Source organism: Lactuca serriola, chromosome 4 (assembly GCF_051521515.1).
Source record: "Lactuca serriola cultivar US96UC23 chromosome 4, Lser_US96UC23_V15, whole genome shotgun sequence".
NCBI classification, from domain to species: Eukaryota; Viridiplantae; Streptophyta; class Magnoliopsida; order Asterales; family Asteraceae; genus Lactuca; species Lactuca serriola.
The window spans coordinates 173,202,910-173,227,050 of record NC_136411.1 but is presented as its reverse complement, the minus strand read 5'-3'; the positions used below and the strand labels follow the sequence as shown (position 1 = coordinate 173,227,050).

The following is a 24,141-nucleotide window of genomic DNA, read 5'->3' as shown; positions in this document are numbered from 1 at the left end:
CGACATTGGTACCTTCGGCCCACTTCTACTGGAAGGTAACTCACCTCAAATGACGTGTAGTAGCTGAACTGTCCTCGACTCTAGGATCAACTCCTATCAAACTCCTACACATAAAAATCTCCTTTAATTACCCTTTCATACTCATAATTCCTTTAAGGGTCAACTCTGGTTAATGGTCAAAGTCAACATCCTAGTAAAAGTCAACATCCTGGTTGACTCAACTCGCCGATTTGGTCCATAAACTCGCCGAGTTCCATGATCCATAAAACCCTGGAAATCTCAATCCAAATCGTTGAGTTCTTTCATGAACTCGTTGAGTTCCTCCTCATAACAGAGTCATGACATTTCCCTCTCAACTCGCTGAGTTCTTCCTTGAACTCGTCGAGTTCTTCAATCTTTAAAACCCAAAACCATGCCAACTCATTGACTCATCTCCTAGACTCAACGAGTTTGCCCAGTAACAGAAAATGTTAGGGGACCACGACCCAACTCGATGAGTTTGATGAACAACTCTTTGAGTCCCCCTTGGTCCAAATCCATTCAGTGACTTCCAATCAAGTTTAGTGCTTCCAAACCATAGATCTGGTCCCCTAGGACTAGGTTACCACGTAAAGTTGCTAACTTTACGCTCATGCATGGTGCCATGAAGCTAGAAACACCAAAACTAAGCTATATAAGAGGTCTAGGGCATGAGAAAGGGCAAAGGCTTGATAAAGCTGACAACTTTAAGCCTCATAAGCTCATGGGTGTCTAGATTTGAAGTCAAAACCTCATGATACACTCTAATCCCGAAAATGACTTCAATATGGCCCAAAAATGACAAAATACAACCCTAAATGGAGATCCAAGGAATAGAAAGCGAAGGTACCAACTTTATACCTCAAATAAGTCAGAAATGCAACTCAACTTCTGGATCTACTGGCTTCCTCTTGAATCCTTAAGCTTCTCCTTCCTTCTCAAGCTTCAAAATCACCAAGAACACACAAAAATGGCTCAAGAACACTCAAAGGTGGATTAGGGTTTCGTGGCTAGGGTTTGAAGTGATGGAGGCTAGAAATGAGGCCACCCTTGGGAGGTTAAGGTGTTTAAATAGGGTGCAAACCTTAAAAATTAGGGTTTCACTCTAGCAGCCCTACTCGTCGAGTTGACGCTCTTGACTCGTCGAGTAGACTTCAAGTCCCGCGTCCAAATTCCATTCCTACTCGACGAGTTTGGGGCCTGTTCCTTTACAAAAATAAATAATTTGTTTTAAAATACATGTCAGGATCCGGACGTTACAATTATAGAAAAATTGATATGTATTACATTGTAACTTTTTGTGTTAGTATTTATGAATAAATGTATAATCTAGATATATATCCAATATGTTTTATTTTTTTACGAATATAGTTGTATTTTATTTTTTCTCTATAAATTGTGTTATATGCGTTTATTATTACAACTTAATTCATCTATTCATTCACGATTACAACAGATTCATATATGATTACAAATATGTTTTAGATGTTCTCAACCTTTTAGATGTTCTCATTTGATACTCTTATATATATATATATATATATATATATATATATATATATATATATATATATATATATATATATATATATATATATATATATATATATATATATATATATATATATAAGGGAGTGTGGCCTTAGAATTAATTGTACACGCACAATCATTTCCTTGCATTGTCATCCTTCATATTTTCCTTACTAATGTTCTTCATGAATATTTGAGCTTGACTAAATCGACCAAGTATTGAAAAGTTAAATCGCTTTGTTCATTTTATTCCACACCATTTTACTTTCCTTGAACGTTTTTGTGTTCTAACAAAAACTCTACATCTTGCATATAGAGACATAGTGGAAAAGTTAGGAATACTAAAGATGCAAGAGTTACATGTTCACATATGTTGATTCATAAAGTGGAGACCTTGGAGACTTTAATTGACTAGTTATCGGGATGATGTTAGGTAGACCAAATCAAACAATCACACCGACGGGGAGGAACATTTATGCAAATCACTGTGCCTTTTTCGAATGAGTGAGCACACAACCGCCTAGAGGTGACTGGAGATGAAATTATTATGTTGGGGTTTCTTAGTTTACAAGTTTTTTGAGATTCTCTAATTCTTTACAAACTTCGATAGATTCTAAAATTAGTTTGGTTTTATGATTTGGATTGTTTGTTCAAATTTAATGATTTGGTTTTGAATTTCAAAAAGAAAAAACAATATATATTCTTTAAAATATTAAGCTCATAAAGTTTATAATGGAAATGTTCAATCAGAAAGATTCACTAGAAATCCACGTTTAATTAAAGATTGTCTCTACTCTCTATAGCTTGATAATGTTAACATATACGAATTCGAGTCCATTAAAAAATGGGCCTCTTCACATATATATCGTATATAGTTCAAAAAGCTCGATAAGAAAATGGGCCTTGTCTATTATAAGATATGTATGGGCCTATATGCAGAACGCAGCTGACAATCGGACATCGAAAACAAAACCCTCACAAAAATGCTCAGCTTCGGTGCTCCGTCCACCACCATCACCGCCTCAACCGCCGTAACTAGCCGTGTTTCTCCGACAACATATTCTCTCCTTCCGTTTACTGTTTCTCCTTTGTCTGATTCTCAGAGAAGTAGCAATTTTTGCTTCCAACAGGTTAAACACTTGAGTTTTCATTTTTTGTTTAAAGTTTTCTACTTCTAACTGAAGAAATGTTTTGTTCGATTCAGCTATTAAGCTGTTCATCACGTTTCAATTGTTATCGAAACAAGGCTACTGCAGAAGCTGCTGAAACCATGGCCGGCTCTATCGCCTCTGCATCTGGTACTGACACCTGAATTTACTTTGATAGTGCATGTGCATGCAATGCTGCTATACGGATGTTTCATAACACCGAAGGCGTTTTATGGAATTAGGTTTTAGTAGCTTCTATGAACTGTTCAACTTTTGTAAGACCTCTACTCGACCCCTAAAATAGTGACGGATTACATTTCGATTTCATTTAAATCGTCAATTTCACTGTTAGGGGGTGGGGGTGGAGTTCTACATCTGGTAATTCATCATTGTTTAGGTTCAAACATCAAATTGGCCTATCAGAATCCATTGAGAACCATCAAGAGAGATAAAACTTACTTTTTTTATGCATGTGGATTTTTTTTTTTCAGGAAGTAAGCAGGCGTTAATTTCATTGTCAGACAAGAAGGATCTGGATCTTCTTGCCACTGGACTTCAAGAATTGGGGTGAACTTCTACTCACATTTGCAATATAGATTACAGATTGTTCTTCTTCCATTATATTATTGGACTTACCTTTATGAAGTCACAATGATAAAGTTCTATGACTTGATCTTCAGATACGCAATTGTGTCAACTGGAGGAACAGCATCTGCTCTGGAGAAAGCTGGAATTTCTGTAAGAAAAGTTGAAGAGCTTACCAATTTCCCTGAAATGGTAACTATCCAACAAAAGCATCAGAAAATACATCTTTTCATTTGTATTTGAATTCTAAAATCAATCGGCTTTACAATCTTCACAGCTTGATGGTCGTGTAAAAACTTTACATCCAAATGTACATGGAGGTATTCTTGCTAGAAGAGACCAAAACCATCACATGGAAGCTCTAGACAAGCACAATATCAGTAAGTTATATAGTTAAACATTCATACATTGAATCAGTTATCATATAATAAATCTTGATTCCCCTTTTAGGTACATTTGAACTAGTTGTGGTAAATTTATATCCCTTCTATGAAAAAGTCACTTCCACCAATAGAGTTACATTTGATGATGGAATTGAGAACATTGATATCGGTGGCCCTACGATGATAAGAGCTGCAGCAAAGGTTATTAAAAACATAAACTCAACACAAAATAGTAATACTATATGATATCAACAATAACAATCTCTTTATAAACTTCTTTTTCTTTGAAACAGAATCACAAAGATGTCTTGGTTGTAGTTGACACCCAAGATTACCCTTTAGTTCTACAATTCCTCAAATCCAACAAAGATGACCAACAATTTAGAAGAAAACTTGCATGGAAAGCTTTCCAACATGTTGCTTCTTATGACTCTGCAGTTTCTGAGTGGTTATGGAAACAAACTGAAGAAGGTAAGTAATCTCTTCTATTCCATTCTTCAAATTGAATTCAAGATTCTCCCCCTTTTGGTGTCTTCATCAAAAAGTTTATACTTTTATCCAATTCATCACTTACCCTTCTTAATACTTCTAGATAAATTTCCACCTACATTCACTATCCCACTTTCTCTCAAGAGTTCACTTCGCTATGGTGAAAACCCTCATCAAAAGGCTGCATTTTACACTGATAGCAGCTTATCTGAGTTTAATGGTGGTGGAATTGCAACAGCTATTCAACACCATGGAAAGGTGAGAGAGACTACATATTTCTTTAATGTTCTTCTTGAACTTTTTTTAGTACAATTGGTATACCAAATAACAATATTTTTTTTAACTGTTTTGTAATAGGAAATGTCATATAATAACTATTTGGATGCGGATGCAGCTTGGAATTGTGTTTGTGAATTTGAAAAGCCAACTTGTGTTGTTGTAAAACACACAAATCCTTGTGGAGTAGCTTCACGTGATGATCTTATTGAAGCATATAGGTTAGCTGTAAAAGCTGATCCTGTGAGTGCTTTTGGTGGGATTGTAGCCTTCAACAAAGAAGTTGATGAGGTGAAATTTTTTTACCATGCCACGTCATCATCTGCTTCACTATTCTTTTTTGTTACATATTATATAATTACTTATGCGAATTTACAAAAAAAAAAACACAAATACATTGACATATGAAATTATATTAAAAGGCTCTTGCTAGAGATATAAGAGAATTCAGAAGCCCAACAGATGGTGAAACTAGAATGTTCTATGAAATTGTTGTTGCTCCAAGTTATTCCCAAAAAGGTCTTGAAATCCTACGTGGAAAGTCAAAGACTTTGAGGATTCTAGAAGCAAAGAAAAATAAAAGTGGAAAGCTCTCACTTAGACAAGTGGGTGGTGGTTGGTTAGCTCAAGATTCCGATGATTTAACACCCGAAGAAATCAAATTCGATGTTGTTTCCAAGAAGGTTCCGGAAGCTTCCGAGCTTAGTGATGCTAAATTCGCATGGTTGTGTGTCAAACATGTCAAAAGCAATGCAATTGTAATCGCAAAGGTAATCTATTTATTTATTATTTTAAAATTTTGAATTATGTTGATATTCATATTCTAACCATGGTTAGTTTTTATCCGTTTTGTAGGATAATTGTATGTTGGGTATGGGAAGTGGGCAGCCGAATCGTTTGGAGAGTTTAAGGATTGCTTTAAGGAAAGCCGGAGATGAAGTCAAAGGAGCCGCTTTGGCTAGTGATGCCTTTTTCCCATTTGGTAATACATTGTTTGTTTGACAGACTAACTGAAAAGTAAAAGCTAGCTGATAAAGCTAGATGACAAATGTAAAATGACATAAAAGGACATAAGGGGGTATGTAGCGGGAAATGAGGATATAAGGGTAGATTTGGAAAACTTATTGAAAAAGATCAATAAGTCGTCTCAAATAGCTGTTTAGGCTATGTTTGGCGTATTAGCTGAAAATCTAGCTGATAAAAAATAATGTTTGGTAAAAATTATTTGATAAAAATATATAAAATGATATAAAAAGAATTTAGGATAATGACAACTAAAAAATAAGATACTTTTTTAAAAAGCTAGCTTATAAGCTGCTTTTTAGCTTATCAAAATGATAACTTAAAAAAGTTCAAAAACTAAGCTAGCTGTGTCATCCCATCCCAAACTAAAGCTGTGTTTGGCGCGCCACAGCTAGCTTATTTTTCGAGCTTTTTAAGTTGTCATGTTTGGCAAGCTAAAAAGTAGCTTTTTAAAAAGCTACTTAGATTAGCTTTTTAGGAGCTTTTTAGAAAATTTTCAAATATACTTCATAATTAATTATAAAAACACATTCTTTTAAATGTTATTTCATATTTTTCAGCTAGCTTTTCAGTTAATTTTACCAAATGTTATTTTTTATCAGCTAGCTTTTCAGCTATCGGCTAGCTTTTTATTTAACAGCTAACTTTTCATCTATCAGCTAGCTTTTTAGCTAGTACGCCAAACATAGCCTAATCCTTAAAAAGCTAGCTGATAAAAAATAATGTTGGGTAAAAATTAACTGAGAAGCTAACTGAAGTATATAAAATGACATTTAGGATAATGAGTTTTCTATAATTAATTAAGGCTATAAGCTATTTTTTGGCTTATCAAATATGACAACTTAAATTGTTTAATTATTAATCAATTATCTGAAATACTGTTGTAAATGTTTTTATGAACAGCATGGAAAGATGCGGTTGAGGAAGCATGTGAAAGTGGGATTGGTGTAATTGCTGAGCCAGGTGGCAGCATAAGAGATGGCGATGCGATTGATTGTTGTAATAAATATGATGTTTCACTTGTGTTAACTGGTGTGAGGCACTTTCGACATTGAGGGGTAAAAATGTAATTTAAGTGTGTTGACTTGGACCAAGAATCGAAAAGATTTTGGTGTTTTAAGTGTACGAGGCTAAGAGCTGTGTTGAGCTCCATGTACGGGGTTTTCTGAAGATGTACTAATCATAATAATGGGTGGATTTTTTTTAATATTTATCTTGTGTTTGTTCATAACATTAAAAATAGTTCCTTTGGCATATATTCTGTAGTGTAAAATAAAAAGGCAATTATTGTTGTTTTAATGTATTATTTAAATCAAATTGTTATTAAAATGCTTTTATGAGAAACACGTAACCAATATGCGGAACTTTAAAGAATGTGAAAGTGACTTAAAGTAAAAATGGAAATGACTAATTTTTCAAAACATTTAGAGTACATTACCTGTTTGGTTCCTGCTGAAAGTAACACTTTTAGTTCATAAGAGTTATTCCCTCCCCTTAATTTTTGTTAAGGTGGAAGGAACTGTTAAGACCTTTTTGTACAATGGGTATTTTGGTCTTTTCATGTAAACATACAAGGATCCTTAACGTGTGCATTCACATGAGAGTATTTTAGTCTTTTCATATATAGATAAAGAACACCAAGAACAAGATGAATATGAAAAATATATGACGACATGAGGGTATTTTGGTCTTTTAATGTAGATGAAGAACATCAAGAACAAGATGAACATGGAGAACATGAAGAATATATGAGGATCCTTGAGTGTATCCCCTTAATAAACAAACGGGTATCCCCTTGAAAAGCAAACACGTAAAAAGTAACCACAAGGAAGATTTGAGTCAATTATCGTCTTAAATATGTGTACTACTGTTCGAACTTTATTATCATTACGACAAAAGATATTCTCAAATAGTTACTAAAAGAAAATTAAAAAAATCCAAAAAATAGAAAGATCATCTTCATGATGGGGACATCATAAACCCATAAAATAGAAATATAAACAACCCACAAAAAATCACTTGCATGAAGAAGGCAACGACAATGCGGGGTGCAAAGGAGGTTACCAGTCTTTGCTTTCTCCGATCGTAGAATGACAAAAAGGAATAAATTAGAAAAGGGTACATGTAATGGGAGCTCTCTCTCTGATCAAAACAAGAATAAAAATAGACCGAAAAGACCAAAATACCCACATTTGCATGGTACATGAAAGCTCTTAATGGTTTAGCCTTAACAACGGTTAGGCGAGTGGCCAAAGGTTATGAAATACGTAAATAAGGACTAAGAGTGCAAAAAATGAATCTTATAGACTAAAGGTGTTACTTTCAAAGAACTATAGGGACCAAACAAACAATTTACTCTAAAGTTTATACCCAAAGACAAACTAAAATATAAAGAAAATTTCATAAATAGTCCTTGTGATTTCTAAAAAGTGGCAACTTAAGGATACTGTAGGTGAATGCTATATTGTTGGTTCTTGTGTTTTCAAAACCTCGCACGGTTGGTATGCATCCATTTATAGAAAATTTTAGTTATATGCATTCAAAAATAATTTAAAGCCTCAAAATACCAAAGTTATAAATCTTTATTTGTATTAGTAAACAATTAAAGATAGACGTATCATATAACATCCCCATCTTTAGGCAAATTATAAATTAATTATTAAATAATTTAGATAAATATGATAGAGTAAATAATTAGGATTTAATAATTAAAAAGTTTCAAAGTGTTATGTAACACCGTGAATTTCAAAATAATTTTTCGCAAAATATAAAAACATTTTTCATTTAATTTTCATAAAACATCAAGTTTAAATCTCCAATTCACATCATACAAAATCCCAAGATCACATATCATAAAAATCCCATGCGTGCGTACAGATCAAGCCGGCGCCTTCCCACGGTCATCACTAGTACCTGAAACAAACAACACTAACTCTGTAAGCACAAAGCTTAGTGAGTTCCCCAAAATACCACACATAACACATATTAGCCACTCGAGACTATAACTCTGTGGGTCCGTAGACCCTACTCTGTGAAACCACTGGTTCTAACTCTGGGAACCTTCCGGTTCCAACTCTATAAACATGCACAACATAAATCACATAGACATCATGTAGTACAACACATAACATACACATAACATACACATACTCTGTCACATAACTCTGATTACCTACTCAAGGTAAAGTATAGTGAGAAGACTCACCTCGTATATCTCGATAACTCGCGAATCCTGGAAATCACTCGTGCTCGATCCTCCGAGCTATAATCCTCCTATAACATCATACATCTCTAATTAACACTTTTACCACTAAGGTTGACTACCCCTATCAAGTCAACACTGGTCAACGGTCAACGGTCAACTTTGACCGGACTCGGCGAGTGCACTAGAGCGACTCGGCGAGTCTATACGTGTTCACCAACTCTCTAGGATTCTCTTTTGACACGTCGAGTACTCCCCTGACTCGACGAGTTCCACCTGGCATGAATCGCGGGGCCACCACGACTCAACTCGCCGAGTCTCAAGAACAACTCGGCGAGTTCCAGCTCGACTCACTCCACCTGTCAACCCTCTCTAACTCTCCCTGACTCACTGAGTCGACCCTTAACTCGGCAAGACCACTCGCTGAGTGGTTAAGGACAAACTTCATGCTACTCGCCGAGTCTGTTCTTCGGACTCGGCGAGTCCATGCCATGCACCAACTCAATCTCACTTCTGAGGTCAGATTCGCTCCAACAACTCATAGATCTGGCCCTCCCAAGCACATTCATCACGTAAAGTTCATGTCTTGGTGCTCATAACACACCCCATGACTCATAAATGGTGTTTTGACCTCAAGCACAAAGACCCCAATCCAAAACCCCCATGGATTCATAAAAAGCTTGGACAAAGGGACACTCTGGACCTCCAAGGGTCCAGATCCAGAACCTAATTCGCTTAAGGGACCAAGGAAGCACTAGATCTAGCCACAAAAGGGCTCAATAAGCCCTAAATCAACATGAACATCAACATAACAGAGAATGGCTCGAAGATAGTACCTCAAACGTGATGTTCTGGACCTCAAATCTTCAGGAAGTGGCTCCTCTTGTTTCCCCTTGGCTATTGCTTCCTTTCCCTTGCTAGATAACACCTCCAAGGTCAATAATGGCTCCTTGACTTACTCCAAACGCTCAAGCTCACTAGGGTTTCACTCAGGGGACTGGTGAGCACAAATGACGGCCATAAGGCCCTTTAAATAGGCTCCAAACCCGAGAAATTAGGGTTTCATTAAACAACGCGGACTCGCTGAGTCCCGGCGCGAACCCACGTCCAAATCCGCGATCATACTCGGCGAGTCTAGGCTCCAACTCGCTGAGTCTCCTCACAAATCATCAAAAATAAATAAATGAATAATACCTGGGAATCCGGGCTGTTACAATTCTCCCCCACTAGAACTAGACTTCGCCCTCGAAGTCTCGCTCCACAAATAACTCTGGATGCTGCTTACGCATCTCACGCTCCGGTTCTTAAGTCATCTCGGACCCCTTCCGATGCTGCCACTGAACCAGAACCAGGGGTACCTCCTTGTTCCTCAGAACCTTGATTTTCCGATCTCTGATGGCCACTGGTCTCTCAGCATAATTCAGGCTCGCATCCACCTGAATATCCTCCAATGGAACCACTGCCGACTCATCGGCTATACACTTCCTCAGCTGCGACACATGAAAAGTGTCGTGAATCTGCCCCAACTCTGCTGGCAATTCCAAACGATAGGCTACTCGGCCTACCCTCGCGATCACTCGGAAAGGACCAATATATCGAGGCCCCAACTTGCCCCTCTTCCTGAATCGAATCACTCCTTTCCAAGGAGAGACCTTCAGGAGTACAAGGTCGCCGACCTGAAACTCAAGCTCGGACCGGCGTCTGTCTGCATAACTCTTCTGTCGGCTCTGAGCGGTCAACAACCTCTGTCTAACCTGCTGAATCTGCTCTGACGTCTGAAGCACGATCTCTGTATTGCTCATCACCCGCTGTCCAACCTCTCCCCAACAAATGGGGGTCCGACACCTCCTCCCATACAACAGCTCAAAGGGTGGCATACCAATGCTCGAATGATGGCTGTTGTTGTAGGAAAACTCTGCCAAGGGAAAATATGCATCCCAGCTACCCTCGAAATCCAACACACATGCCCGGAGCATGTCCTCGAGCATCTGAATCGTCCGCTCACTCTGACCGTCTGTCTGGGGATGATATGCGGTACTAAAATGCAGCCTAGTACCCAACTCCTCATGAAACTTCTTCCAGAATCTGGAAGTGAAGCGCACATCATGGTCTAAAACAATCGAGATCGGCTCCCCATGCCGAGATACCACTTCCCTCACATACACCTTTGCCAATTTCTCTGCTGAAGAACTCTCACTGATAGTAAGAAAATGAGCGCTCTTCGTCAATCTGTCCACAATCACCCAAATTGCATCAACTCCTCTGGCAGTCCTTGGCAATTTGGTGATGAAATCCATAGTCATCTGTTCCCACTTCCATTCGGGAACCTCCAATGGCTGCAACTTACCATGCGGCCTCTGGTGCTCGGCCTTAACCCTACGGCAGGTCAATCACCTCTCAACAAACCATGCGACATCCCTCTTCATACAGGGCCACCAATACTCCTTTCTTAGATCTAAATACATCTTAGTGGCCCCCGGATGGATTGAAAATTTCGACCGATGAGCCTCCTCCATCAATATGGTATGCGTTCCTCCCACAAACGACACCCAGATACGCCCCTGAAATGTCATAAGCCCCTGACCATCGGTAACGAACTCTGAAACCAAACCAACAACCCGTTCCCTCTTCTGCATCTCAGGTTGCACAGCCTCGGCCTGTGCCCCACGAATGACGTCCAACACTGGAGCTATCACGGTCAATCTCAAACATACATCCCGCAGCGGGGTGCTCTCCGCCCTGCGGCTCAGTGCATCGGATACCACATTAGCCTTGCCTGGGTGGTACAGGATCTCACAATCATAATCCTTGACCACATCCAACCACCTTCTCTGACGCATATTTAGGTTGGGCTGATCCATCAAATACTTCAAACTCTTATGGTCCGTGTATATCGTACACCGAACCCCATACAAGTAGTGACGCCAAATCTTGAGGGCGAACACCACTGCCCCTAACTCTAGATCATGGGTGGGATATCTCGTCTCATGAGGCTTCAGCTGCCTCGATGCATATGCTATCACATGCCCCCTCTGCATCAACACCGCTCCCAACCCCAAAATCGATGCATCACAGTATACCACAAAGTCCTCCATCCCTTCCGGGAGAGCTAACACCGGGGCTTCGCACAACCTTTGGCGAAGTGTCTCAAAGGAGGCCTGCTGCTCGGGGCCCCATGAAAAAGCAACACCATTCCGGGTCAATCTGGTGAGTGGCACTGCGATCTTGGAGAAATCCTTAATAAACCTCCGATAATACCCTGCCAACCCTAGGAAACTCCTGATCTCGGAGGGTGATCTCGGCACTTCCCAACTCATCACTGCCTCAACCTTGGCCGGATCGACCAATATCCCTTCCTGGTTAACGAGATGTCCTAAGAACTGGACCTCCCGCAACCAGAAATCACACTTGGAGAATTTGGCATAAAGCCTCTCCGACCTCAGAACTCCAAGAACCTCTCTCAAATGCTCCTCATGCTGCTCTCTAGATCTCGAATATACCAGAATGTCGTCGATAAACACAATCACCGACCGATCCAGCATCGGCCTACACACTCGGTTCATGAGATCCATGAACACCGCCGGGGCATTGGTGAGCCCAAAAGGTATCACCACAAACTCATAATGCCCATAACGCGTCCTGAACACTGTCTTCTGGACGTCCTCATCCCGCACCCTCACCTGATGATATCCAGACCTCAAAATCGATCTTGGAGAACCAAGATGCTCCCTGCAACTGATCGAACAAATCGTCGATCCTTGGCAACAGGTAACGGTTCTTGACCGTCAGCTTGTTCAACTCCCGGTAATCAATGCACATCCGATGTGAACCATCCTTCTTCTTGATGAACAGGATAGGCGCTCCCCACGGCGAGCTGCTTGGCCGAATAAATCTCTTCCCCAACAGCTCCTGAAGCTGCGAGGATAACTCTTGCATCTCTGGAGGTGCAAGGCGATAGGGCACCTTAGCGATAGGCGCGGCTCCCGGAACCAAATCAATACTGAACTCCACTTGCCTCACAGGAGGCACACCCGACAACTCCTCGGGAAATACATCCGGGAACTCACGCACCACCGGAACCTCCTCTACTGAACTCGGCCTCTCGGAATCCACCCGCGTATCCATCACATACGCCACAAAACCCTTACAGCCCTGCTGTAGACACTGCCTTGCCCTAGCGGCCGAACAAAACGCTGATCCTGAACGTGTACCCTCGCCGTACACCGAAAGAACTCCCCCACTAGGGTCTCGTATGGTCACCAGCTGATGCTCGCAGTCGATAACCACACTGAATCTGCTCAACCAGTCCATGCCCACAATGACACAGACATCACCCATCGCAATAGGAACCAGATCAATCGGGAACTCAACACCGAAAATCTCGACTACGCAACCTCGGAGAACCTCCGTGGCATATATCACCCTCTCATCAGCTATGGAAACTCTCAGAGGCCGACTCAACGCCTCACGACTAACACTGATATGCTGACTAAAAGTCAAAGATACAAAAGACCGACTCGCACCCGAACACCAAGGCAGATACAGAATTCACAAGAAAAGTACCTACGCATAACAATACATAAGCATAATATCTCAACATCAAAACAAATACATGAAAGAATACATACCAGCCACGACATCGGGCGCTGCACAGACCTCCTCCGCGGTCAGCAGAAAGGCTCTCCCTCGTGCCCTCGACGCCTCGGCCTTCACTGACCGACTCTCTGTAGCTCTGATGGCGGCAGGGGCAGATCCCTGAGGTTCTCCCTAAGCTGATCCCCGCAACTGCGAACACTCCGCCTTCCGGTGTCCGGTCTGGTTGCAGTGAAAACACACCGCAAACCCCTTGGGGCAGTCCTTGGCCATATGCCCCTCCTTGCCACACTTATAACAAGATCCCGCTCTGCAGACTCCATCATGACCCTTGCCACACTTCCCACAAGTGCGGCCCTTCTGGCTCCCTGGTTTGGGATCAGCGGGTTTGGCCCGCTTGGCTGTCGGCTGAGACTGTGCCGGTCGCCGATCCCTCCCCTGAGACTTCGCCTCCTCCCTGGCCTAAGTCTCTAGCTCAATCTCCCTCTTCCGGGCATTTGCATGAAGCTCAGCAAATGTCCGGTATGAGGAGTTCGCCGCGAACTCCCAAATGTCTCGCCTCAAAATGATCAAATATCGGCTCATACGTGCTTGCTCAGTGGACACGTGCTCAGGGCAGAACATCGCCCTCTCATGGAACATCCTGGTAATCGCTGTAACTGACTCAGTACCCTGCTTGAGGGTTAGAAACTCCTGGGCCAAACGCTCCGTCTCCACCTGGGGCACATACTCATCTAGGAACATGGCAGTGAACCTCTCCCAGGTCACTGCCGCAAGCTCAGCAGGCGTAAAATGCGCCGTCACAAACTTCCACCAGTCCTTCGCTCCCAAGCGAAGCTGGTTCAGCGCGAACCGAACCTTCAAATGCTCAGGAGATGAGCAAGTGAAGAAACACCCCTCTATATCAGAAATCCACCTCATAGCTGCCACCGAATCCTGGGTCCCATCAAACTCTAGCGGTTTTGTGTTGCTGAACTCCCGGAACAGCAACGCATCACCACCTTGCGGCCTCGCGGCAACAATAGCCGCGGTGGCCGCTGCAACAGCAGCCTCAAAAAGAGCGGCATAACGCTCGTCAAAGGTCTCAATCAGCGTGGTCTTAATAGACCCGAACATCTCTGGTATCTCTGCCCTGATGGCTGCAGCCACCTCCTCATGGATGATCCGGCGGATCTCCTCATCACTGGTATCACTGCTCTCAGGCATCAAACGTGTCCTCACCATGATCTACCTCTGAAATACAACATATGAAAAATCAGAACCCATTCGAGCATACTCACACTCGACAACTCATTCCTCCTTGATCCTTGGTATTCCAAAGATTCTTACTTGGGCTATACACAGCTCCGGTGCTTTCAGTAGTACGGGCCCAATACTACTGTCCGCACCGTATCAGAATACACCCCAAGTCCTCCTCTTCGGATCCCAAACTCCAAGTACTCTATCATGCATATGCCACTCTCTAATATATCTCTCATAAGCCCCTCGCTGCTACCTACTCACTCTCAAGCATCTCATAGCAGCTCACCTCTTCCTAGGCTAAGGCATCACAAATCAGGCCACTCTAGTCCTAATAGGAATACCTAGCCTACTCTAGCATGCGAATACATCATATCAATATCAATATCACATAACATGAGGGTATTTTGGGAAATCACCATTCGGGCGCGGACTGATCGTACACACACTCTGCTCTGCGTTTTTCCAAAATCTTTTACTCTTTTTTTTTGAAAATACTTCTCAAATCCTCAGTTTGAGTTCAAATATGCCCGAAGGTGTACTCGAATCCCTCAAACCAAGGCTCTGATACCAACTTGTAACACCGTGAATTTCAAAATAATTTTTCGCAAAATATAAAAACATTTTTCATTTAATTTTCATAAAACATCAAGTTTAAATCTCCAATTCACATCATACAAAATCCCAAGATCACATATCATAAAAATCCCATGCGTGTGTACAGATCAAGCCGGCGCCTTCCCACGGTCATCACTAGTACCTGAAACAAACAACACTAACTCTGTAAGCACAAAGCTTAGTGAGTTCCCCAAAATACCACACATAACACATATTAGCCACTCGAGGCTATAACTCTGTGGGTCCGTAGACCCTACTCTGTGAACCCACTGGTTCTAACTCTGGGAACCTTCCAGTTCCAACTCTATAAACATGCACAACATAAATCACATAGACATCATGTAGTACAACACATAACATACACATACTCTGTCACATAACTCTGATTACCTACTCAAGGTAAAGTATAGTGAGAAGACTCACCTCGTATATCTCGATAACTCGCGAATCCTGGAAATCACTCGTGCTCGATCCTCCGAGCTATAATCCTCCTATAACATCATACATCTCTAATTAACACTTTTACCACTAAGGTTGACTACCCCTATCAAGTCAACACTGGTCAACGGTCAACTTTGACCGGACTCGGCGAGTGCACTAGAGCGACTCGGCGAGTCTATACGTGTTCACCAACTCTCTAGGATTCTCTTTTGACACGTCGAGTACTCCCCTGACTCGACGAGTTCCACCTGGCATGAATCGCGGGGCCACCACGACTCAACTCGCCGAGTCTCAAGAATAACTCGGCGAGTTCCAGCTTGACTCACTCCACCTGTCAACCCTCTCTAACTCTCCGTGACTCACTGAGTCGACCCTTAACTCGGCAAGACCACTCGCTGAGTGGTTAAGGACAAACTTCATGCTACTCGCCGAGTCCATGCCATGCACCAACTCAATCTCACTTCTGAGGTCAGATCTGCTCCAACAACTCATAGATCTGGCCCTCCCAAGCACATTCATCACGTAAAGTTCATGTCTTGGTGCTCATAACACACCCCATGACTCATAAATGGTGTTTTGACCTCAAGCACAAAGACCCCAATCCAAAACCCCCATGGATTCATAAAAAGCTTGGACAAAGGGACACTCTGGACCTCCAAGGGTCCAGATCCAGAACCTAATTCGCTTAAGGGACCAAGGAAACACTAGATCTAGCCACAAAAGGGCTCAATAAGCCCTAAATCAACATGAACATCAAAATAACAGAGAATGGCTCGAAGATAGTACCTCAAACGTGATGTTCTGGACCTCAAATCTTCAGGAAGTGGCTCCTCTTGTTTCCCCTTGGCTATTGCTTCCTTTCCCTTGCTAGATAACACCTCCAAGGTCAATAATGGCTCCTTGACTTACTCCAAACGCTCAAGCTCACTAGGGTTTCACTCAGGGGACTGGTGAGCACAAATGACGGCCATAAGGCCTTTTAAATAGTCTCCAAACCCGAGAAATTAGGGTTTCGTTAAACAGCGCGGAGTCGCCGAGTCCCGGCGCGAACCCGCGTCCAAATCCGTGATCATACTCGGTGAGTCTAGGCTCCAACTCGCCGAGTCTCCTCACAAATCATCAAAAATAAATAAATGAATAATACCTGGGAATCCGGGCTGTTACATGTTAGAAAGCTTAATTTAAGAATTTGAGTTAGGGACTAAAACTATCAAACTCATGAAACTTATGTTGACCTTGTTTTGATTAGTTTTAGGGACTAAATGTTTTGGGATTATGTTAGAAGTCACCAAAATAAGAATTTTAGAAGTTGAATGGTTAATAGTCAAGTGTGGTCAAATTATAAAAGTTAGTTGTCGAAGGGTTTAAGTTGTCAATTGTCAAAAATATTAGAAGATATCATCCCTCACTTTTCGTTACTTGAAGAAAACGATGAGAGAAGGCTAGAAAGAGGATGCCAATTTATATTTTGTACTAGGAGAGGAACTAGAAGGGAATTTGAAGATGAAAGTTAGAATCCTTTCCTTTGAGCTTTAGAAGGCACAATCTTCACTTGTTTCATCTAGAAATTCAAACTAAGGTTTGAAGATTTCCCCAAATCCGAAAATCTATTATGATTTGGATGTTTGTATAGTTTTTTCTAACTAGTTTTACTCATTAGATCATTAATAAATCCCTATTTTACTCTTATATTTCTTTATTTTGAGTTATGATGTCATTTTGAAGCTTTAAACCCTATCAATGGGAGATTTCGATTTCTAACCTTCTTAAATGGAACCGAAGTTAGTTTTTACTTTGTTTTAACTGTTCTAAACTCCTTTTGAACATTAGAATCCATCATTGTTTGATAATTTCACTTGTAGATCTATTTGCGTTTTCAAGTTGAGTTATGGCTTCAATGGAGTTTGCAAGCTTTATTAGAGTGGTTAGTATGGGTAAGTCATCTCATCCCTAAAATCCCCTCTGTTTCACATCAATACCACATCACCCAATGACTATTTTTCTCATTTTTATAATCACGACTGGATGTACAAATACTAAATCCATAATGTACAACCCATAATGCATGAAATAAATGATGGGTTGCATCATGTATGTGATACTCATATTGGGGAAGTTCATCATTTGCGGTACCTAAAGCATGGGGCGGTAATGCCACCTAGGACATCTATTCCCATCCTGAGGGGCATACCTACTATCCTTATGACATGATTTAGCTTTTGATATATTAAGACTCATTATAGTATCATAAATTTGATTCGTTAAGTCAATTTGAAACACAATTTTGATACTCTAGGTTATCAAAAGTGTATGTGTGTCCTTTTAAAGATTATATTACATGAAATCAAGCTTTTTGGATGCATAAAATCATCAAATCATCACATTTTTATCTTAGATCATTGGGTAATTATGTTCACAAAAAGGTTATACATAATTATTAAGATATTAACACATAACTAGAACCATTAGAAGTAGTTAGGAAGGATTTGGATTAAGTTTGGATAACCATGGACCAAAAACTGCTTGAAATGTTTATGTTGTAGGCTGACTCGGTCGATTTAGAGGCTAGACATAGATTAACTTGGTCGAGTGACCTCCTACTGAACACCAAAATTTCGATCTTATCCATTTTAGCTCAAACTTCTTCCATAATTTCCTTATTACTTCTTTCATGTTATGTAATGGTTAAAATAAGATAATTATGATTAACGTTAATGTTAAGGAGTAATTATAATAAATAAGGTCCCTCACATCTAATAATAGAATTACAAATACTCCAAACCCTAATAAGCTAAAAATTAAAGTTTCTTTTAATAACCCTTTACTTTTGCATGCTTGTTTGGGTCATGCCAATTTTATAACAATGCATCAAATGTCAAAATATAGATTAGTTATAGCTTTTGATATCAATGTAGAAAAATAATGGACTTATATGCTAACAAAAATTACAAAACAACCAATTTATAATATTAATAGAAATAAACTATTTTGGAACTTATACATAGTGGCTTGTATGTTAACAAAAGTTACAAAACAACCAATTTCTAATATTAATAGAAATCAACTACTTTGGAACTTATACATAGTGACTTTTGTGATTTCCACTCTAGTCCATCACTAGGTAATAAAAATTCAATTGTTACTTTTATTGATGATGTCACTCGGGTTTGTTATGTCTATCGTTTACTCGTAAAAGATTAAGCATTGGAAAAATTCTAAATCATTAAAATGAGGTTGAACTACAATTGGGTAGTTTAGTTAAGTGTCTCAGAACTAATTGGGGGCAAGAATACATGGACCCCAATACCTTCAATCAATTGACGTCATTCATGAGACAATGATACCTTACACACCACAACAAAATGACATTGTCGAACGTAAAAAAGTGAGTACTTAAAGAGATGGAAAACTTGATGCTTTCCTACTCGAGATTTAGTGAGGGATTTTGGTGTAACACCCCGGTTTTCATGTATTTTCAAATTCATCCCTTGGTTTTAATTTATGTCATTTTGGTCCTTGTCGCGCCCTAGTACGCCGGGTGTACTCATGTCCAAACGAAACCCTAAGTTTTAGGGTTTGAGGGGTATCTAAGCATCCTTATGACTTATTTATCCCCACCTTTTCAGCCTCCAAAGCCTTAGAGTCGTCCCTTGCAAAACCCTAGTGTGACATCCCCAAAATCTCGGCCAGAAAATGTCACACCCCCGAACCAGACGGCGGAAACGTCCGGGGGCTGTCGTGACTCAATTGAATACCATAACATTGAATATATATGAAACATAACAACATTCGTCACCATGCATTAATATAATACAACCAGTAGCGTTTACATGAAATACATTGTTTAAATATTACATTCTCAAAAGTAATTGTTCGATACTAATTAAGCAACAGCGAAACGTCATAGAGTACAATTCATCCTTCACTTAATCTGTTACCTGAGAATACAAGTATTTTGAAAAACGTCAACATATGAAATGTTGGTGAGTTCATAAGCGGTATTTGAAGAAAAACAATGTTCGTATCGTTTGAAAACCACCAGAAAATCCGATATTTTCTGAAAAGAGAAGCTTTCGAAAATGTTTGTGAAGATCCATAGGTATGCTTGTTCGTTTCTATACTTGTGAAAAAAAATGTTCATTGAAGTTGTATTCATTTCAAATCTGTATGTATTGAAAACCCTAGGAAAACCCGATGTTCCCCTAGTTCCTTTGGAATCCATTAAGTTGCGTTGAAACCATTACGAAGATAGCAGTGTCAGTCCCAGGCGACGTTGGAAGGTTCTCGAGCAGGATTATTTACTACAAACCCGCGTTACGCAAACGCCCAGTTTGTAGATATACTAACGATTCCCGAAGGCGTCGTCAGTACTAATCGCGTTATCCAATCGCCCTGACTAGGTGTAGTCCCACATCCGAAGAGAAAGAGGACACGAAGGCCTCGATGACTCTATTAATCGGTTGGGGATAATATGCGTGCGAGGGGTCCCCGACCCGCCTCGTAAAATATGCAGACTCTTCTAGCAATACCAAGGACCCTTGGGGACCAGTGGTACAAGCCATTGAAAGTCACTCTACGTTGTGCCAAGTCGGTGAAACTCAACACCTCGTAGAAAAATATGCGTCTTCGGGCCTTAAGATCAGGTCATTGGGCTAGCTAGGCCCAACAAGCAAGATTTTACACTTTTGGGGCCCGAAGATGGTGCGTAGACGTCTGTGCACACTCGTATGTATATGTATTACCAAACGTTATTTGTATGAATCGTAGTATCGAAGAGTTAGTAGTTGTAGATTTCCATTGGCTCGAGACCGAGCCAATTCGTTTAACAACGACTTTTGGTATTGTAATGAGTTGTATTTCATCGATATTCGCGGTGCCATTATTTGATCAAATTGTACATATTGAATTAGTCTTGAAATATTTCTGTTTTTCAGCCCCTCATTGTTTGTAAAATTTACATTTTCAACCCTTTTATTAAATACTTCCCGGTTTGGTCCTTGAACTATTTTTCTTGACATTTTAACACCAAAAATTATTGAAATTAATATTTTTCAGCATATTTTTCATAGAAAACAGTTTAAGTCCCTGAAAATGCAGTTTTTCTCGGTTTTAGCCCTCCTTTTCGCAATTTTGACAATTTTGGCCCAAATTGGAAAATTTTTGCAACTTTGGTCCTTTTTAAATTTAAAAAGCATTTTAAACCTTTGAAAAGGATTTGGGACACTTATAGTCCACTGTTTTACAGAAATTCACAGTTTTGGCCCTCCAAAACAGAAAAATTCGCATAATGGGCCTCATTGGGCCGAAAATGTCATTTTTAGCCCATTAAGCTTGAAATTTATGTTTTTAATCCTCTAATTGAGTATAATTCCAGAAATAATTTTATGGAAACTGTTTTGGCACACTTCATCCATCAGAATCTGTGAAATGTCAATTTGGGCCCTTAATTTTGTATTTTTCACATTTTTGGCCCAAAATTTGTGTTTTTAATCCAAAGAAAATTATTACTAAACTACTTAGCCATTTTTCTTGAAACACTTTGTGTGTAGAAATATATTTGAAGCTAAGATCATAAAACATAAGTTATATCTCGATTTGAGGGGTTTTAAGGCTAGATCCAACATAAAAACACATAAAAGCATACATATAAGCATGGAAATCATACAAGGCATACAAAACACATATAGATCTACACTTTCACTTGTATTCCCCCCCCACAAAACTCATAAAAACAGAAAATAGGGGGTATGAAGCTCACCTTGGGGTTTGGAAGTCGGTTTTGATGAAGAAGTGAAGAGATCTCGACCCTAGATGTGTTATGGAGATGATTTTCGAGCTCTATGGTGCTATAAGAGTATGATTCACGAAAGTATGGTGTAAGAGGAGATTTTTGAGTAGATCAAGGAGTGAAATCATAGATCTAATGAAAAACTTACCAAAGATGATGACCTAGGTGGGAAAACCTTCTTGAAATTCTTAAAATCTCGAAAAATTGAGAGGAAAGAAGGGTGGTTTTTCTTGAGAGTGTTTGAGAGGAATGATGAGAGAAAATGTTGGGTTTTTGAATGAAATGTGGAGGTAGAAAGGCCATATGGCCGTGAGTTTGAAGAAGGGAGAGAAAGAAAGGATTTCCTTGCCTAGATACATGAGCCTACCTTGTTGTATGGTGGTTATTATACATGGATGACCACCATGCAATATTGAGGTGGCAAGGTTAGGATAATTCATCTCTTTTCCTTTTTTTTTTTTTTTTGTTTTTGGAATGATCTTGGGCCGAGATTGGGCTAAGGTAGATGAGGATGAGGTGTTTTTGCCCATTGTTGGTCTTGGTCGAATTTATGAGGCCCAAAAATAAATTTTCGGCCCATTGGGCTCTTAAGGAGACTCACGGCCCAAAATGGTAAAAGAAATGGGTTTAAGGTCCATTAGGGGTAATTAAATCCCTTTATGGCCCATCATGGCCTAAAGTGGTCAAGTTGAAGGCTTATTGGTCCATTATGCCCAATAGGAGCATTTTAGTTCATAAGGGACTTGAACCGGAATTCCTACGGTTTCCAACCCCTAGTTGAACCTATAAGAGGTATTTGAACGAGGAAAGGGTATAGCATTCACTTAAATTACAAGCCCTACTATAGTTGGTGGTTTCATGAGAATAGAAACTCCTAGCAAAAGTGCCAGTTGTGACATCATCCCCCCGTTAGAGGGAATTTCGTCCCGAAATTCTTTCGAATGGTAGGTTCATGAAGGAGAGAGTAGGTACTTCCTCTGGTCTTCGCGGTTCCCTTGTGAATTTCGGTCCACGCGTAGCGTTCCACCGAACCTTCACAATGAAAATGTGGCTTTGCTTTGTATGCTCTACTTCCCTATCTCAAACACCTCGACTAGTTCCTTGACGAACATGAGATTCTTGTTTATTTCGATCCCTTATAAAGGTATGGTAAGAGTTTTGCCTGATAGGCACTTTTCAGATTCAAGACACAGAACACAGGGTTCACGTTGTTGAGCTCTACAGGCAGTTACAGCCTATATGTCTTTGGACCAATCCGAGTAAGAATCTCGCACAGTCCAGTGTATTGTGGGTTTGGTTTTCTCGTTTCCTAAAGCGAATCATTCCTTTCCAAGGAGATTCCTTTAATAGCACGCGATCCCTGACCTGACATCCTAATGGCTTATGCCGCTTGTCGGAATAGCTCTACTGTCGGTCTCGCGATGCTTGAAGTCAAGCTTTGATTTGGATTATTTTCTCTGTTGTTTCGCAAATGGTTTATGCTCTCATGAGAGTACTGGCGAGTGATATGCATTTATGACTATAAAGAGTTTCGAAACGAGCAATCTTGACGCTCGTGCGATAGTTGTTATTGTATGAGAATTTTGTCAAGGGAAACCGGGTATCCCCTGACTTGTTGAACTCACACACCTAGACTTGTAGCATGAATTTGAGTGGTCGAATGGTTCATTCACTTTGGCTATTGGTTTGAAGGTGGTAAGCAACGCTTATGTCTAGTTACGTTCCCATAGCCCTCTGAAGTGACTGCCATAGTCTTGAAGAAAGTCTGTTATCTCTATTCGAGATAGTAGGTACCGATATTTCATGGAGTCTTATGATCTCCTGGATATAGACCCAAGCTAATCCTTCCATCTTGTTTGATTCCTGTATTGGCAGGAAATGGGCAGATTGGGTTAACCTATCGACAATCACCCAGATAACGCCCAACTCTACTCTTATAACAAAAAGCTTCGTCTTTCGACTGTGAGAGATTTATCCATCCATGTAGTGCTTTCAGTGCGACACTCCCAGCTTTGATGCTTTCTAGGCTGGTCGTAGATGATGATGGTGTTTCGTTCTCGCTTTGCGAGCAGATGAGTATGTTATCGATGAAAATAGTGAAAGGGCTAACTAGGAATGGTTGGGAAACTTGGTTCGTAAGGTTCACGAATACCTTGGGAGCATTCGTTAGACTGAAGGGTATCACAATGAATTTGAAATGGTCGCGACGAGTTCGGAATGCAGATTTGGAATGTCGCCTTCTCGGACTCAGAGTTGATGATAACCGATTCTTAGATCTATTCTAAAGAAGTAACGAGCTTCTTGGAGCTGGCCAAATAGATCGTCAGTCCGTGGAAGTAGGTATCGACTTTTAATAGGGAGATTATTCAATTTCCTAAAATCAATGTACCTTCGGAAGGATCTGTCTTCAAGACCAGAGTTCTCTAGGATGAGAGGCTTGGTCTAATGAATCCCTTGCGCAACAATTCTACTCAGCTGACAGGGTAACTTGTGAATTTTTGGCGGGAGTCAACCTATAGGGTGAATTGGCAATTTATGTGGTTCCCGGTATGAGGTTGATTCGAAATTCAACCCGTCTCTCTGGGGTATTCCCGAAAGTTCCTTAGGAAAACACATTTGGGAAAATCACAAGCTACTGGAATACCCTGCATGTCTACCTCTCCTTTGGTCTTGTCCACAACATGAGTGAGGAAAACGTAGTTCTTCTGGTGCAGGCACTTCTGTGCCTTGATGCACGAGATAGGAAGAGGATTAGCGCCAAGTTTATCACCATGGATTATTAGAGTTTTCGTGATTAGGAAGGTGAAG

At 40.4% G+C, this 24,141-nt stretch overlaps 1 protein-coding gene across 1 annotated transcript; it reads left to right on the top strand.

The window, feature by feature from the left end:
* Positions 1–2,483: 2,483 nt before the first annotated feature.
* LOC145102940 (AICARFT/IMPCHase bienzyme family protein) lies at positions 2,484–6,661 on the top strand. Its single transcript, XM_079040461.1, has 12 exons — positions 2,484–2,678; positions 2,753–2,846; positions 3,188–3,263; positions 3,377–3,473; positions 3,559–3,661; positions 3,732–3,865; positions 3,958–4,135; positions 4,257–4,411; positions 4,511–4,720; positions 4,852–5,199; positions 5,285–5,411; positions 6,356–6,661. Exons 1-12 carry the CDS (start codon positions 2,532–2,534, stop codon positions 6,505–6,507), a joined length of 1,821 nt encoding a protein of 606 aa, XP_078896587.1. The 5' UTR covers positions 2,484–2,531; the 3' UTR covers positions 6,508–6,661.
* The last annotated feature ends 17,480 nt before the right edge of the window (positions 6,662–24,141 follow it).

What these genes read in the sequence shown, in the direction of transcription:
- LOC145102940 (XM_079040461.1), top strand. Translation starts at nt 2,532, where the DNA reads ATGCTCAGCTTCGGTGCTCCGTCCACCACCATCACCGCCTCAACCGCC. An exon ending in GCAATTTTTGCTTCCAACAG is followed by an intron (nt 2,679 to 2,752) that starts GTTAAACACTTG and finishes TGTTCGATTCAG; the next exon opens with CTATTAAGCTGTTCATCACG. An exon ending in ATGCAATTGTAATCGCAAAG is followed by an intron (nt 5,200 to 5,284) that starts GTAATCTATTTA and finishes TCCGTTTTGTAG; the next exon opens with GATAATTGTATGTTGGGTAT.